The sequence below is a fragment of the Mytilus trossulus genome, chromosome 4, assembly GCF_036588685.1.
Source record: "Mytilus trossulus isolate FHL-02 chromosome 4, PNRI_Mtr1.1.1.hap1, whole genome shotgun sequence".
NCBI classification, from domain to species: Eukaryota; Metazoa; Mollusca; class Bivalvia; order Mytilida; family Mytilidae; genus Mytilus; species Mytilus trossulus.
This window is the reverse complement of record NC_086376.1, coordinates 85,575,458-85,594,773: the sequence shown is the minus strand read 5'-3', so window position 1 is coordinate 85,594,773 and position 19,316 is coordinate 85,575,458. Positions and strand designations below refer to the sequence as shown.

Below are 19,316 nucleotides of genomic sequence, written 5' to 3'. Positions count from 1 at the left end.
AAAAATTAAGTTCATTTGAATACATTCATTCTGTGTCAGAAACCTATGCTGTGTCAACTATTTAATCACAATCCAAATTTAGAGCGGAATCCAGCTTGAATGTTGTGTCCATACTTGCCCCAACCGTTCAGGGTTCAACCTCTGCGGTCGTATAAAGCTACGCCCTGCGGAGCATCTGGTTATCAGATAACACCTTCTGAAGGTTTTAACCATTTTAAAAATGGCCATATTTTTATCTAATATTTGAGTTTTTGCCTGTAATCTTTAATATGAATAATAGAATGATAGAAATTGTAAACAATGATTTCCCTTAAATGAGGATATTTTTTTCACTAATCAGGGTTTTTTGCATATTTATATTTCAATTTCTGACAGATAAGGGATTGAGGCTTTTAGGAGCCACTTAGATCTGATATTATCGTTAAAAAGATTTTTACATCCTGGTGTGTATTATAATGTGTTAGCAAGATCATTATTCATATGTTATTAGACTGCTATATAAAGAAAAGCGAGTAAATAAGGATAGAAGGGAAGGTAAAAAGTAATTATTGTGTTAACCAGTCTTTTATTCCTCAGTTATATTTGTTAATTGTGCTAACCAGTCTTTTGTGCCACAGTTATATTGACTAGTTGCAGTTTGCTGCTTTTTAAAACAGGTTTACAATATTAGTGCTGTATTTGTTGCTTATTTATAATATTAGTTGCTTATTTACAAATAAATCAGAAATATATTTCATTGTTATTTCCTTTTCTATGTTCTTCCTTTTTATACAACTGTAAAGAAAAAGAATTGCATCGTATAATACTATCATGTTGTCTGCTTCGTTGTCGTCATCTGCATCCTTGTCCAAAGATGCATTTAGATTACGGACAATAACTTTAGTTTTAGTGAATGAATCTTTATAAATATTAACATAAGGTTCAATACCACTAAAAAAAGGTTGAGGTTAATTTTGGGGGATATGGTTCCTATAGTTTACGAAAAAGGGTCCAAAAAGGGGGCCCAGATTAGCGTTTTTGTAGTTTCCAAACAATAACTTGTGTTTAAGTGTATGAATATCTCTGAAATTACACAACAAGTTTCCATATCATGAAGGGATGGTTAGTTTTGACTTTGGGGGTAATGTAAGGCAGTAACAAAAGCAAAATATTTATAAATTCAAATTATATTACCAAGTTCATTGACTACAGTTATTCTGTGTCAGAAACCTAACATGTGTCAAATATAATAACAATCCAAATTCAGACCTGTATCAAGCACAAATATTGTGTCCATTTTTGCCCCAACTGTTCAGTGTTGGTCTCTGCGGTCGTATCCAGCTGAGCTCAGTAACACAATTTATTCTCAAATGGTATTTATTTATTTGTTTTACTGATCAGTTTTGCCCAGTATCTTTCCTTATGTAAATGATAAGATGTTTGCAAAGATTGTCATATTTTGCCACCATTTTGATGCAATATATTTTTCAAAGAGGTTACATTATTTTTGTGTTTTTTCACTTGTAGCAATTTGTATAACAATCTCTTTGATGAATCTCTTTGATGATCATTTAAAATAATACCAAGCAAAGAAAGTGCCTGATCATATACTGCTCTTATCTGATTCAACTTATTACTGGAAGAGTCATGCCTCTTCAGCATTTTGTATTTGCCAATGGCTATCTTCTTTATGTATATGTCTAGCCTGCAATTCCTGCAATTGTGTAAACTTTTTTGAAGACCTATAGTTGGTGACCTGCTGTTGTCTGTTCTATGGTCGGGTTGTTGTCTCTTTGACACATTCCCCATTTCCATTCTCAATTTTATATTTTACCTTGGAATTTCTGTAACCAGTAAATCTGGTAACTGGAGGTGAGCCATAGACCCAATGAAATGTTTATTTAATCCTAAAACCATTTTCAGATTTTTTGATGTTATTAAAAAGAAAAGGATTGTGAAATTTTTCAACAAAAGAAATAACAGCAGAATTAGATCTAAATTAATTTACCCAACACTAGTTCACTGCTTTATAGTTGTAATACAGGAATTGTCTTTTATTGTTTTCTCGAAGAACTATAGGATTAACCTCAAAAGCAGATATGCTCAGTGTTACAAGATCTATCTGCACTAAAGATCTGTTATGTTCCTAAGTTGTTGAATCATGTCTCTCCTTCAAAAGAAAGTCACAGAATGTAAGACATTGGGATTAATTTCTGAAAGCAGTATAAACTATTTGTCTAAAGCTTTATATTTCAGAAGGAAGAAGATCTGGAGGCTTCATACATTGTATTCAGATATGTAATCTTCATGGTTCAGCCATTGCTTTAAAAACATAACAGTATTTTTTTGTCATGTGAAATACCTGCTGACGAGTTATAGGATCATTATATTTAATATCTGGGAACCTTGGAGGGTTATCTTGTTCTTTCCTCCATACAGGGTTCAGCTGACCTAAACCTCATTTTGTGGAAATCAGTGATCAAAATTCAGATCCAATGGTCAGTTGATATCTTAGATATTTCAACCGATATGACAACTATATTTGTTGTATGGAATGACCTTGACCTCATTTTTGTGGTTCATTGGTCAATGGTAAAATGTTGTGGTTTGGACTGGCAAAGTGTATGTCTGTCTGTAAGGTTAATCTGACCTTGACCTCATTTTTTTATTATGGTTCATTAGGCAATGCTCAAAGTTTGTAATAACTCTATTTCTCATATTATATAAAAGAATTATACCAGCTATATTTGACGTAAGGTGTACACGTCGGTCTGACAAGGTTCATTTGACCTTGACCTAATTTACACAGATCGTTGATAATGATTAGTTTACGTTATACATGTCTTAAACCTTCTCATTACAGACTCCCAACATAAGTTCAATCATGATAAGTAGAAGAGCAGACAAATACACACATTTCATTGTGATAATTTTTTTAAAGGGTATTTTCCTCCAAAAACTATAGGTTGGTATTAAAAAGTGTCATATCTGCTAACTGAAGGTGATTATAGGCAGACTCCCTTTTTCAACAGGTGGTGATCCATGCTTAGAAAGATTCTTTTTGGTTAGATTAGGTTCTCTGGTACTAAATGTTAAACAGGTCAATTAAATTCTGTGTCTTGGATGATTGTAAAGGGTGCATTATCGTACATGTCAATCTGATGGCATTCATCTGACCTTGACTTCTATTTTATGATTTGATGGTTAACAGTTACAGTAACACGGAATAAAATGATTGAAGATGTTATAATGCATGAAAAGAATATGAGGAACCACAAAAAATACACATTTAACATGCACACAACCCGATTCCAAACGTGTCAATAGATTACGGAGAATCAGGTCACTCATGAGCATTCAATGTGTTCAATATGTCATTGGCTTCATTTTCATGGTGAAGTAACTGCTTAAAAATGTGTTGTTTTTGCGTAAAAATCTCATCTATAATGAGTTAAAGGATAACTATATTTGGTTATATGGGTTCGTTGTAATGTCTACATGTCCGTTTGAGAGGGGTTCAATGACCACATTTTATAGATTAAAGATTGATAGTGATCAAGATTATTTTAAAGTGAAAATGTTCACTACTTAGATATTATAGGAAGTTCGTGGTACCTTTATATGATATGTAGAATGATTGTTAAAAATGTGTACATTTTAGTCTTGCAGATTTCATCTGACCTGGACATCATTTTCATAATTCATTATTAGTCAACATTAATTTTTTTGTGTCTTGCTGTGTTTTTAACATACTTTAATGATAGTGTGGTATCTAGGCTTTGACGGATGTACACGCATGTTATTCAGTAATAGCATTCACAGTAACTCGAATGCAAAAAAAATCTTTAAATTATATGTTCTTATTTATAGGCTGAAATACATAAAATTAATTCTTCTTCCGTTAACACCCATATACCGTATCCAGCTGAGCTCAGTAACACAATTTATTCTTAAATGGTATTTATTTTTTTGTTTTACTGATCAGTTTTGTCCAGTATCTCTCCTAAGGTAAATTATGAGATATTTGCAAAGATTGTCATATTTTGCCACCATTTTGATGCAATATATTTTTCAAAGAGGTTACATTATTTTGTTTTTACTTGTTACAATTTGTATTACAATCTCTTTGATGGTCATTTAAGAAATACCAAGCATAGAAAGTGCCTGATCATAGACAGCTCTCATCTGATTCAAATTATTACTGGATGAAGCATGCCTCTTCAGCATTTTGTATTTGCCAATGGCTATCTTCTTTAGGTATTTGTCTAGCCTAAAATTCCTGCAATTGTGTAAACTATTTTGAAGACCTGTGAGTTATAGGATCATTATATTTAATATCTGGGAACCTTGGAGGGTTATCTTGTTCTTTCCTCCATACAGGGTTCAGCTGACCTTAACCTCATTTTGTGGAAATCAGAGATCAAGATTCAGATCCAATGTTCAGTTGATATCTTAGATATTTCAACCGATATGACAACTATATTTGTTGTATGGAATGACCTTGACCTCATTTTTGTGGTTCATTGGTCAATGGTAAAATTTTGTGGTTTGGATTGGCAAAGTGTATGTCTATCTGTAAGGTTAAATGTTTAGTTCTTATGGTAAATCATCTTAGACCTTCTTTGACGATACTAATCATCAACAAGAGAAATTATAATTTCAGCTTCAGAATACTGTAGGCATAAGAAAAGGTGGTCACTGGAGTCTTATAAACTCACCTTGGCTTAACAAATACTACACAAATACTACAATAGTATTTTTAATGAATTATTCTCACTGAAACCTGGAAAAAGGCCGTTAGCTACAAGTGTCTCGCTATGTAGATTGGAAGTACATAATTCCATATCTTCTGCGTTAGCTGACAATATTATATTTAACTACCATACCATTCAACAAAATACAAGAAATATTGGGCACATAGATATAGGAAGATGTGGTATGAGTGCCAATGAGACAACTCTCCATTCAAATAACAATTTTGTTATATGTTATACTTATGGTGGAAATCATAGATTTCAAATACAGTCTGTGTACAAAGATATCACTACAAAACCGTGGTAGAAAAAGTGTTGAGGTGGGATACAAGGTACAAATAAATTGCTTCGCTGAGTGCAACTTGATACGCCAGCAGAGTTCCAACCCTGAACAATTCCGCCAATGGTGGACACAAGCTTGATACAGGGTCTGAATTTTTGTTGTAATTAAATATTTGACATATAGGTTTCTGAATAAATGCAGTCAAAGAACTTGAAAGGAGTAGGTTCGGAAAGGGCCGATTTTGGCCCCAAATTTTAGGTTGATCTGAAGAAAAATTTTGGACACTTTTTTAACACTTTTAAAAGTGTCTACTTTAGTAAATCCAATTAGTGTATGTGAAAGATTTGAACTGATTTAGTCATTAAAGACGCTCACACTCAAGTTTAAATGATAGAAATCTAATAAATATCACTTTTCAGATTTTTTTGGGTCAAAAATGAAAGTGGTCGCATCCGTGTTCATTCTCAACCTTTACATATTATGCTTTGTATTATTATTAAATACAACATGCACTTTAATTTTAAGAATGAACAAATGTGGCCACATCCATTTAATCAGAAAATGTCTAAAAGTGTTCTCAAATGCTAAAATTATAAAGATTTCAGTAATTTAGCAGGACTTAATGATTCTAGTGCACGATACCGATGCATTGTAGTGTCAAAAACAACCCATATATATTTAACAGAAGTATTTTACTTTTCAATAAATAGCTTGAAGTTTACATTTTAGCAATTTTATAAAAACTGGGGGAGCTACAGCAAAAGATATAAACAATTTACCAAAGTGTCATTGAGTTATTATTCGTAAACTGGAAATTCACCCCTTTTTTAATGAATAATACCCCAAAAATCGGAAACGATAAATCCTAAATTTGTAAAAAACTAAAACACCACAAAAAAACAAAAGGGAGCTCACGTCAATAGATATAAACAATTCCGGCACCAGATTTTAATGAGTATTATTGGAAGTGTTTTTGAGTTGATGTCCAACATGTTGACGACGGACGGACAAACCGATGGTCAACGATACACCATAATACATCCCGTAAAATTATATCAGTCAAAAGATTAGACAAAAATTAGAAATGGGAAAACTGAAATTCAGAAAAACAGGATTTAGGAGAAGAGCAACCCGTTTATCTCGTCCTCGTCTCTGTTCGTGTATGGTTTGGTAAACTACACATGAAATGATAAAGTTGTCCTGATTAACTTATGATATGTCTTGGCAACAATTAAATATTATCCCCAAAGAGAGCCGTGGTGTAGTGGTTAGTGCATCTGACTACTAAGGTTCCTGGTTTGGAGCTCCTTCGGCTCTTCCTTGACACCATTTGCTAGTATGGTCTTGAGGAAACGATGATAATCCGTCTGAAGGGGACGATATATAAGACTGGCCCGTGTTATGAGAGAGAACACTATCTCTTGCAAGTAAATGACACCCATGTAGATTTCGAATAAGACTCACAGCAGACTGATTTCGCTACAAGGAAGCACTCGCACCCGCAAAGTGTAAGGGGATCAGTAACATAAGTTGATATAACTTGTTTACCAATCAATTAATAATGGTTTGTAATCTATGTCCTCAGACCACACCGTCACACTCGTCTTTATAGAAAGATATATAAGGGTATATAGGGGGAATCTGAAACGAGTGCCTGTTCCTCAGACTAATTTTTCTAGGAGGTTAAGCAGGAACATATATATTAGCATATATACTATTCCCAGGGTCAAGTCAATGCATAGGGACACTAAACCATCCCATGTAGTCAATTAATATGCCTCACGGTAAAAACGTCCATGTCTTTTTTTATACGGGAAAAATATTATTGATGATAAATTCAATTAAATATAAACAATGGACTATTTTCCCTCGGAAATCATGTCCACGTCCTAGTTTAAATTAAGAGTTGTGTATTAATATCTTAATAGAATTATTGTTAAATTTATAAGTGACATGTACATTTCTAGAAATGTTTTATTTTAAAAGCACTAAATAACTTTGTGGTACCACCTCCTCATATAATGTTTATAAATTTGGTACGATATATATATGTTTGTATGTTTGTGTATATTTGTATTGTCTTGGTATCAATCCTGTAATTTTGGATTTTAAACCAATAAAAATTACTTACTTACGATTAACAAATCAAGTCATCTATGAAGTGCTCCTTACATTAAGGAGGAACATACAGATATTTTAAATTGCAACATGTTTCTTTTCGTTCCATTCCCCTGGATGGATAGGACCCCTAAATACTCCAGCAAATTTAAAAATGCAGAACATTTATTTCACACTGTTTTATGTTAAGGTATTATATACAAGCCACATATAAATGCATATTTCGATACTAACACAGGCGTTTGTAAAATCGTCCATCCTTTCTTATTTTCGATGGTGCTCATTGTTTTCTAACAGTTTTAAAAAACAGCTTATTATTTATGTCAATGTTTGTGGATACATATTATATAAGATTACGATTGCAGTTACAGATATTGTAGTCTCAGATATTATATATTAGATATAGGCCTACATGTAACTTTTTCCAGGGTTTCTAGTTCATTGATGAAATATTGGTTTTCATTTTTTTGTATTGAAAAAATCCTATGTGAATCAAGTATGTAAAAAGAGTTCCATGGAGGAAAGGGTTAACTTCTGCCCTAGTGCATGTAGACTAGTGAAGTAATCTTTAATAACTGTGTCACTATGGTCACTGTTAATGTTGAAAGATGACATCAAAATTTGTTTCATTTTCATTTTCTGTATTTAGGGTTACAACTATATCCCTGAGGAACCAGTAATGACGCACCTAACGTTGTGTTTGTCTCTACATTTAATCAGGAACATATATATTAACGTTAGATATACTGTTCCCAGATTTAATCTACCATTTAAAAGAATTAGAAAAACAGAACAGAATGAAAGATTGATCACTTGTTCAAATATTTCAATCATTAAACAGTTGATTTTTGAAACAATAATAGCAATAAAAATCATGTTTGCTAACATTACAAACGGACTGTCAACTTATGATGGGTACCAGTAATGAAGCACTGTAAACAAACCAGTAAAAACCACTTGCAAGTACCTGATGTTCGAAAAATGCTTCAATCTGAATAATTCAAAGTTAACACTATTCAAACAAATTCAATTTTATTAACAAATTTTGACATTTATAGTCACTTTTATGATCATGTTGATAGCAACACAATTTTTTTCATTAATTTAATTGTTTATTACATGTATATAGAAATGTAAATAATAGTTCTGATGCACAATTACTTCAAAAAGATTTGTCTAGTTTAGTAAAATGGGAAGAGGATTGGCAAATGAATTTTAATCCTGAGAAGTGTTATGTAATTCATATTTCTAAAAAAAGTAAACCTTCCTCTTTTGATTATATATTACATAATCATATTTTAGAAGCAGTAAAAGACAGTAAATATTTAGGCGTAACTATAAGCCATGATCTTGATTGGGGAACGCATACAGAGATGCAAACACTTTTTTTTCCCTGTCAGACATTGGGGCCTACATGGTACCAAGTTTTGCCAGACCCATCACATTTCTGCCAGACCTCTATTTTCACTCAAAAATCAAATGAGACCCGCTTACAAATTTTCTCAGCCATGACATATTTCCTAAACTTATCAACTATGCTTAATAGACAGTGGCGGATGCAGGAATTTTCGAAAGGGGGGGTGCTAGCCCAGGGCAAAGGGGGGGTGCAAAACAAATGTCCCTATTCAAATGCATTGATCGGCCAAAATAAAGGGGGGTGCGCACCCCTGGAACCGCCACTGATAGACCTCCTTCCTGAAGAAAGAATTTCTAAAACCAGAAACATGAAGGAAATACGCAGAAGGGTTTGGGGCGTGATGGACATGGTATGAAAAGACTATCACTGGGCAGAAATACTGGTTCTTGAAGTTAGAAAAAGCGAGGGAACAGGAAATTTACCTTTATTTGAGATAATCACAAATTTATTAACAAAATACTCTACCAGGACAGACAGTGAATTAAGTTTTGGGGGACCCAAGAAGACTAGAATATTGCCAGCCATCAGGTCCTGCACAGCAACAAGTTTTGCCTGACCTGCAGAAATTCTGCCCCTCAGGTCTGACAGGGCTGACGATTAGTTGCATCTCTGCGCATATTAACAATATTACTTGTAAGGCAAATAAAACCTTAGGTTTTCTTCGTAGGAACTTTAAAAACTGCACACGTAAGGTTAAAAACCTTACGTACACATCACTTGTCCGTCCGGTCGTCGAATACTCTTCCCCTGTCTGGGATCCGTACAAAAAGCAACACATCACTCAGGTTGAGCAGGTACAGCGTAAGGCAGCCAGGTTTGTCTTCAATGATTATAAAGACAGATCACCTGGAGCAGTTTCAAATTTGATAAAATCATTGGAATGGGAAAATTTAGAATTAAGAAGGAAAAAGGCTAGATTAACTATGCTGTATAAAATAAATTGGGGGTTAGTTGAAGTTCCTAAGGACAACTTTTAAACAATTTCTGATGGACGCACTAGGGGGAAACATAAATTTAGGCAAATATCCACAAATAAAGATTTCTATAAATTTTCATTTTATCCCCGCACTATTTCGGACTGGAACTCACTACCTGAAGCAATAGGTATGTCTGACACCCTGGAATCCTTCAAAAGTGGCATATCCACTCTAACACTTGAAGGAGCCACAGCAACTTATTAAACTTTAAAGCCACTGTACATAATGTATATATGTTATTGATAACGATTTTTCTTTGTCATATTATTTTTAAATTAAGTCCATATGTACATAACACACAAGTTCCGGGAAGTTTTACACTCCTACCTAGGAGTCTACTCCCGTATTCGGAAGAAAAAGAAGAAGAACTTATATTTTATTTCAAATTTTAAATTGAATTGTTCAAAATTTATCCAAGTTACATATATTCCATATACTTGAAAATAAGAAGTAAATGCATTCATAAAACAACATTGACAATTAAAAACTAATTGTTCAGAGAACAATTGAAGGTCTTTCCACATCAAAGGAATTTTGAAAAGAAGTTAGTTACTTTAAACTGATGCGATACATAAGTAGTTTCAATATGCTTTTGAATGAAATGAGGGAGATAATTTGCTACTTATTGTGAGGTAAATTTCTTCCAGTCTCATATGATAGCTTCTTGCAAACTGATTCCAAAATTATATAGTTTCTTTATCAATTTGCCTCAAAATCAGAAGATAATTAGCCACTTTCGGTTGATCAAAAGTCATTTCAAGTCTTGAGTGAAAAGTTAATGAATACACTTGTTCAGGGAAAGCTTGTTCGCGACCTAGAATTCTGAGTGGGTCAAGCGTTTAATTTAAATTCATACAAGAATATGCGAGATTTGGACGAACTGGGGGCAAAGTCATATATGGTGTACACATCAATATTCGATGTTTAATAGGCGTTTACTAGGACGCCCGCCGCTTTCCCGTTTACCTGTGAGGTTGTTGAGTGTCAGCTGTTTTTTTATTTGTTTATGTTTAAATTAAATAAAGTAAAATAAAAATATTTTGAAAAATTTCGAGACATGGTGTTTGAAAATTTCGGGATTGAAATTGGAAAAGAAATTTGAAATTACGGCTTGCAAATAACCAAAACGAAAAATTTGATAAAGAAGGAACGAGATCCTTCAAGTCACTGGAGGCTGTTTCGAACTTTGACTTTGAGGAAGTTTATGTGAAGAAATATCATTTTGGCGAATGAGATCTGAATAATTTCCTAAAACATGATGGCGTAATGACATTAATTGCCAAAACAGTATATCATACAATGGTGACACTACACTATATATTCTCTTTAGCTTTTGTCTGGAAAATATAGATAAACAATCTAAATACTATGATTGTTTGTAAAACGGAGCTTTTTAAAAAGTTGTTGCTGGTCATCACACATAGTCGCAATGAATGTATTATGCGATGTCTTCAATAAAAAATAACCATGGGTTCATAAATGTTATGTTTTCAATATTGTATTAATAATCTGATAGCTAAAACTTGGAGCAGTATATATGTTCCTTGTTCAAACCATAAAAAATAAGTTCCCATAAAATCAAACAGCTACAGGTCGTCATATGGAATTAAACTCTTAGCAAAAAATCTGCACCCACTAATAAGATATGTATACAATGTCTTTACTCTGACTGTTGCATTTTGAACAAACGAGTGAAAATTCAGCGCAATGTAGAACAAAATATTTTCAAGATTCATATATCATTATCATGATCTTGAGCTGCATGGATATATGCATTTAACTTGCAACTGGACGTTTAAACAAAACGGTTATTGATGACTGCGGGAATATATTTAACCTCAGACAAAACATGAAATTAACTGTTCAGGAAAAACGGAGTCCATCTGGTAGTAAAATACGGGAAAATAAAAATAAATATTTGTAAAATTTTGCCCTGGATACTGTATGACTGTATTTTGGACATAAAGAAGCTTCTATCCCAATTTCCCGAAATTCCATCATGTTTGACAACGATTTTAATGTAAAACAAAACTTTAACCACAGACTGAACTTAATGCTGAAGTAGTCGGCGGAATCTAAGATAGCTAAGTATCGCTTTCGCTAAGTATTGCTTTCTTGAAACTTGTCAAAAAGAAGCTTGTATGTCAAAAGATCCAAGTAGGCAGTTTTTTCACTCATAAATCTTAAAGACCTACCGTTTTTTTTAAGGTCACTTCTGGTTGACATTTTTCAAGATCATTTGTCACTGAGCCTTTTGTAATAGGTCATATGGCCTTTTTATGATCAAGTTGAAGAGATAATCAATTAACCTAATAATTGAACATTTCAGGGAGAGTAACTCCTATAAGATGCCATTGGATTGTTTCAGACCAAATGTAAATTATCTGTATTACAAATAAGCAAACATTTTTCCAATACATATACATCCTTAAAAGTGTTTGAGAAAAGGCAAAAATAAGCCAAATTCAAAATTTAGAATATGACCTTGACCTTTGACCTTGACCTAATTTTCATTTTTTTGGACCTGGGACTTCAAATCAAAAGATCCTAGGTCTCTATCACTTATGGTTTACAAGATAGAAATGCATAAGGGGAAATAACTCTCATATGGAGCGTTCATATCGCTTCGGTCAAAATAGGACAACTCATGCGAAGAATATATAACAAGCAATTTTGTAAAATAAATTTGTCGTAATCTTTGACGGTTGTTAAGGAGTAGTGGACAAAAGGAAAACAGTGTTTTGGGAGATAACTCCTACAAAGAAAAGTATTCAGTTACGCAGGGTAAATTTCAAAAACACATAAACTGTTCGATATCATATACAAAATAACTAAGCAACATATTGCGAAACAAATATTTATCGCAAGAACAAAATTAGCGAAAGAAAAAAAAAAAACAATCAGAAGAAAAACAAAAGGTCTTTCCACAGAAAAGTAATAATACATTTATCAATGTATACTTCATAAAATGAATGAAAAAAAACCAATAAACCATAGAAAATAATATAAGCGATGATCATTTGTTCTATAGTGATTCCCGCTTAAATGTAAAACCATGTCAGATGACAGTCACATGATTTGAAAAACACAAACTGGGAAAGCATGCGCTTACGTACTTTTGCCAACCAAAGTGGATTTAGGACTTGAAGTTTCATTGAAGTGTTATTTTTCTGATATTACTGTTTATAATATGTTTGGATACATTCAAAGTGCTATGTGGTATGTCTAAATGTTTAATTGCATGCTGTTTTATTTGACTTTGCAATAGTTTAAACTTGAGAGTCGATGTCATTTAGTCTCTGGTGGTCATTTGTCTCATTGGAAATAATACCACCTGTACATATATTTTATTTTTTTCCTGTATACTCTTGAAAAGTTGGCATGGATAGACCTAAAGAAACAAAATCTAAATACATTATGTTTCAGAAAAAAATATAGCTTTCCTGTATTTTAATTAAAGATATATACAGTTTCAAAATTTTGTTTGCACAGGCAATTTAAATCTATTGAGTTAATGGCTTTTGAGCTCTAATTTCAGACAAAAACATGTTTTCCAAATTTTGCTTGTAAGCACATTTTTATTTTAAACAGTTTTTCCGTTGTTCCTTAACTTGACATGCTTCATGAAAACTCCTTAGTTAAAATATAGTTAAAATACAAATAGAATTATTGATATTTTCACATCAAAGCAGCCAAGCTTTAAAAATGGTTTCTGAATCTTGTTTGCCAATATTCTGACATTTTTTAGAGTATTTGTATACATGTAAGTATATACCTATACTGTAATTTCGACAAAATAAAAGGACCCAAAATATTTTTAGCAACAGAAAGTAATTAAAGAATTTTAGAATTGACATTAAATATGAAAAGTGTTGACACAGGAGACTTATGCAGTAAATATTTCAAACAATACAAAATGTACGTAAGTTAGATGACTATCTAACAATTAAATTAATTCATCTTTTTACTTCCAGCTTAAATCAGCAGAAGATATTTTCCAAAACAATCTTTCTACAGAAGAAAAAGAGGAAGCCATCAATTTGTTAGTATCTTTCCAAACAAGATGTCTACATTCTGCAAGTACTACCTTAAGTTCAACAGAAGTGCCATCTACCCAGTCAGGCCAGTTATTTCCATCAGATGATACAAAGAGTACTTTGGATAGGATATCTACCATTTATAGGGCCATTCAAGAGGACATAACCCATGAAGCCGCCTCAGTTAGCCAGGAAATGTGTAAATTTGATAGAAGTGGTATGAATAGTCCATCAACTAATAGGTTTGTTGCAGAGGCAATCAATTTGAAAACCTGCAATAAAATTATAGATCAGGTTGTTCAAGACACTACAGAAGATATTACTGCCAAGCCAATAACTACTGCTAGTTACAATACAAGTAGTCATGGCAGATATGATAGTAATGTTGATGTACTCGATGAAAGCTATTTTGACCATTTTCAGGTCTATGATAATCATGATATTGGTGAAGATGTTATTGCTGAGGAAATGTCCCAGACACCATCAAAAACATGGCCGGAAAGACCGTCTGCTTCACAGAAGGAAATGATCAAAGATGTTTTTCCAAGTTTGTCTAATAACAACAAGAAAGGTAGTTTGTCAAATGTAAAAAAAAAGTTGTTGAAAAAGTTCAAGATTAAGAGTGACAAAACTGTGGCATATAATTTCAGATGTAGTGAGTGTGACATTGGATTTTATTTTGGAAAGCATTATGACAAACACATGATGGAAACACATCAGAATTGGGATTGTGCGATCTGTGAAAGAAAATGTCAGTCATTTATAGAGCTTTCTGATCACTACCAAATAGTTCACAGTATGAATGTTTCCATAAACAATATTAATGCTGTCAACAGAAAATATGCATGTAACAAGTGTGATAAAACCTTTGACAAACCCAGTAGTTTGTATACACACCAGAAGCCGGAAGGTATGTTTTTCTTTTATTCTCAATCTGGCATCTAGGATCTGCTTACCCTTCCGGAGCACCTTAGAACATACCCAGTTTTTGATGGGGTTCGTGTTGCTTAGTCTTTGGTTTTCTATGTTGTGTCTTCTGTACTATTATTTGTCTTTTTGTCTTTTTATTTTAGCCATGGCATTGTCATTTTTTTTCAATCTATGAGTTTGACTGTTCCTCTGATCTCTTTTGTTCCTCTTTTAAGTTATATGCAACCTGATTTCCATTATCCTTTCTGGCCTGGCAAATCTATAGTCAAATGCAAATTCTTTATTATTTCATTTCAACAATCATGACAATGTTCCATTAATATATTTTACAACAATTTATTTTAAAGATAATACTTGCATTTTATATCATGTATATACATTTGTACATTGTTTTTGTATAAAGCAAAAGACAAAAAATATATTCTGAATGCAGATTTTAGCCATACAAATGTACCTTAATTATGGTGTGAAATTTTGAAAAAATAATTTTTGATTTATAGTACATGTATTGAAAAAAATGTTTGTGCTTAGCATGCTTAGTGCAGGAAAAGTTTCATATCTCCCCCTTTGAAGTTAAATGATTGCTCTTTAAAAGCATCAATTACAAGACATGTTAAATGTTTAAAACTGCACTTGTAAATGTGTTGAATTTAAAATGCATGTATGTTATCATAGAAATATCTATTTTTTTGCAGGACCTTTTCAGTGTGAACCATGTCAGCGGGTTTTCAAAACAAGTAACAGATTATTGAAGCATGAACAATCGTACGCCCATTGCATGAAAAGTGGACAGAAATTTACATTGGAAAGAAATTTCTTGTGTACTGAATGTGGAAAATCTTTTTATTCGTGAGTTATTAAGATAACATATAATGGAAGATTTTGTGTTGTCATTTTTTCTCCTGCATTGAAATTTGTGATGAATTAATGATATATGGTACCGTATGCAGTTGCATTGCAATCAGTACATATCAGTTTGCCAACTTTTTTTAGGGCCTGCCCTTAGGTTAAGGTCCAGTGAATTCCAATCAATTTTCTATTTTAAGGTTTTCTGATTACCGTAAGCTACTTTTATAGGAACTACCTACAAAAAACAATATTTCCATATAGTTACATTGCTGTCTGTATATCTTAGTTTGTCAACAATTTAGAGGCCCAATCCACTAGATGGTCCAGTGACTATGAATTAATTAGCTGTGTTGCTGTCCATTAGATTGTCTTTCTGAATATTATGCAGACATGAGAGACATTTCTCTGTGTCCACATTTTATCATGTTTATTAATCAGAAGTTTACATTAAGTATTGTGATCATTGTGCTTAAGTATACATACCAGGTAGATAAAATATCTGATATCATGATTTCACTTGAATGCAATCAAACAGAACTACATTTTGTAGTTGTGCATATATTTCTGAATATAATTCCTACAAAATAGTCAAGACAGTTAGGTCTGGATCATATCTTTCATGGTGAATTTGACAGTGGAAAGTAAAATAATAAAAAAATTATACTCAGAGGAAAATTTTCGAAAGGTCTGTTGTAAATGACCAAATCAAAGTTCAAATGCATGAAACAAATTGATAACAACTGTCATATTCCTGACTTTGTACAGGCATTTTCTAAGGTAGAAAATAGTGGATTAAACCTGGTTTTATAGCTAGCTAAAGTTCTCTGTAAAACAAACAAATGTTTCAACAAAGAAAAACAAACAGCAAATGGACAAAGCACATTAACATAAATGTAAGACAAGAATACAAAAATTTTCAACAGTGACAGAATGAGAAGAACTAAGCCACATCAAATGGAAATTACCAAAAATAGACTTAACAGTCAAAGTAATAATTTAAAAAAGAGAATTAAAAAGAAAAAAATATATATTGTATCTGACAATCTGTATTAATGAACACATTAATTTCCCTTTTATTTTCAGAATGAAATACTTAAAGTTACATATGATTTGTCACAACACAGAAAAGCTTTTTTCCTGTCAACACTGTAGTTATAAGAGCCCATATTCAGGAGCAGTCAAGTCTCATATGAAAAGACACTTTGAATCAGAAAGAACACATTTGTGTGAATTATGTGGTGCATGTTTTCATGCAAATAGAAATCTAACAATACACATGGCATTCAAGCATAGTGATGAAAGAAATTTTAGCTGTAGTTCATGTTCACAGAAATTCAAGTCAAAACAGGAACAGCTTCGTCATACCAGACTAAATCATACAGATTTCAAAATGTTAACATGTTTTTGTGGGAAAGAGTACAAACACAAGAAAAGTCTACGTAAGCACACGAGGTCTGTTCATGGCAATGATGCAAATTTACCACCAATTGTCAGAGTTAAGACACTGGACCAGCCTACAAAATCAATATATAAAGATGACCAATCAAAGCCAAAACCAGTTAAGGTCAAGAAAAAGAAAAAGGAACCTAAACCCTTGTCTCGCTTTAAAAAAATTATCATAGCAAGATCTGGTAGTAAAGGAGTCATGAAGTCAAACTTAAAATCAGTCATTTCCACTTCCCAAAATACAAACCAGGAGTCAACAAATGTAACAGTAAATGGTAAGAATATTGCTGAAAATAAAATAGTGTCCTTAATTTATGAGAATGATTGTCTAGATATTAACAAAATTACCAAGGAAAAATATAAAAAGATACTTTCAAAGAAAAACGTGAAGATAACTCAAGCCTCAAGTCATGCAAGTACTGATACAGATTGTCAATCTAAACTTATGGAAAGTAGTCAAATTATCTCAGAACAAAACGATTGTTCAGAAAAGAAACAGAGTGGTGAGAAACAGTCAGTAATCAATCAACCTCTGGTAGAGCAGAAAGCAAACAGTTACATACAAATTGATCATAGTTACTGTGCCGTGACACAACCAGTTATTAATCAGCTTAATGGAATACCTCAGATGACTAACTTTACTGTAAATAATACACAACAGGCCTTTTATATTAACCCACAACAGAACAATTATATCAATTTACAACAGAACGCCAATTTTATAAAGTTACAACAGAACACTTATGTAAACTTACAACCTGCTGGTTATATTCAGCCTCAACCACTGTTTATTCCATTGTTTAACATTTATGGCAATGGGGCAGTAGGCCCTCTTCCCCTTAATCAAGGGGTCATTTTACCACAATAAATGGATGGACTAAATTTTTATCGACATTTGTCACAAGTCTCCTTACAAATAAAATTGCAATCTAGAGTTTTAGTAAAATTGGTTAGGATGATTATTTGATTTCATCATAATATGTGTATTTATGATAAAATGATCATATACAAGTTTCCTCAACTGTTAATGATAAAATTATCTGTTGACCTAAAAGGTATGAGTGTTTATTATACATAGGTTAAGACCAGCCTTCTTGAACAATTTCAGAAATGGTATGAATTTATCAGTTGGCAGAATTTTGTTTTTGTTTGTTTTATTATATATTATGTTAGATATAAATTATGAGATAAATTTGTTTTTGAAATATCATTTGTTAGTTATGACTGTATTAAATGAATAGCTTTGTGTTTGTAAAAAAGTTGTTTTTAAACTTAACCTGACCAGTATTGTAAATTTTATCATGACTCATTGTGTTTAATAAAAGATTCTTAACCATTGCTCTCTTATACTATTTAGTTTATAAAAGTTTGATGCATCACAGGTATTAACTGAATTGTTTTAGTTTCAACACCTAATACTTTTTGTGAAACACTTGATAAGCTGAAAACTTAGTATATTTTACACAAGATGGATGTTTGAATTTCTATATTTAGTTTGATATCAATTTCATGTGTTGCTAAATATCAAGGAAAACCTTGCTAAGACATCAGGGTTATATGTTGTAAGATTTCAATACCATTTATTCCTGTAAATCAAGTCCATATATGGATGTGACTAGATGATATTGTGAAGGTTATATGGTGCTATGTATCTAAGCAAAAAAAACCATATTGCTTGATATCAATATCATAGTTTGCATCTTATAAATGTAATCATTATGCTAGATATCAATAATCATTACCATGTGTTACTAGATATCAATAATCATTACCATGTGTTGCTAGATATCAATAATTATTACCATGTTGCTAGATATCAATAATCATTATCATGTGTTGCTAGATATCAATAATCATTATCATGTGTTCCTAGATATCAATAATCATTACCATGCGTTTGCTAGATATCAATAATCATTACCATGATGCTAGATATCAATAATCTTTATCATGTGTTGCTAGATATCAATAATCATTATCATGTTGCTAGATATCAATAATCATTACCATGTTGCTAGATATCAATAGTCATAACCATGTTGCTAGATATCAATAATCATCATGTTGCTAGATATCAATAATCATTATCATGTGTTTGCTGGATATCAATAATCATTACCATGTTGCTAGATATTAATAATCATTATCATGTTGCTAGATATCAATAAGTATTACCATGTTGCTAGATATCAATAATCATTATCTTGTGTTCCTAGATATCAATAATCATTATCATGTTGCTAGATATCAATAATCATTACCATGTTGCTAGATATCAATAATCATTATCTTGTGTTCCTAGATATCAATAATAATTATCATGTTGCTAGATATCAATAATCATTACCATGTTGCCAGATATCAATAATCATTATCATGTTGCTAGATATCAATAATTATTACCATGTTGCTAGATATCAATAATCATTATCTTGTGTTCCTAGATATCAATAATCATTACCATGTTGCTAGATATCAATAGTCATTACCATGTTGCTAGATATCAATAATCATCATGTTGCTAGA

General features: G+C 32.2%; 1 protein-coding gene across 1 annotated transcript; it reads left to right on the top strand.

The window, feature by feature from the left end:
• The first annotated feature begins 7,238 nt into the window (after positions 1–7,238).
• Positions 7,239–18,306, top strand: LOC134716203 (myoneurin-like). Its single transcript, XM_063579041.1, has 4 exons — positions 7,239–7,324; positions 13,503–14,475; positions 15,191–15,344; positions 16,428–18,306. The coding sequence occupies exons 1-4, from the start codon at positions 7,289–7,291 to the stop codon at positions 17,656–17,658; spliced, it is 2,394 nt and encodes a 797-aa protein (XP_063435111.1). The 5' UTR covers positions 7,239–7,288; the 3' UTR covers positions 17,659–18,306.
• Positions 18,307–19,316: the final 1,010 nt, after the last annotated feature.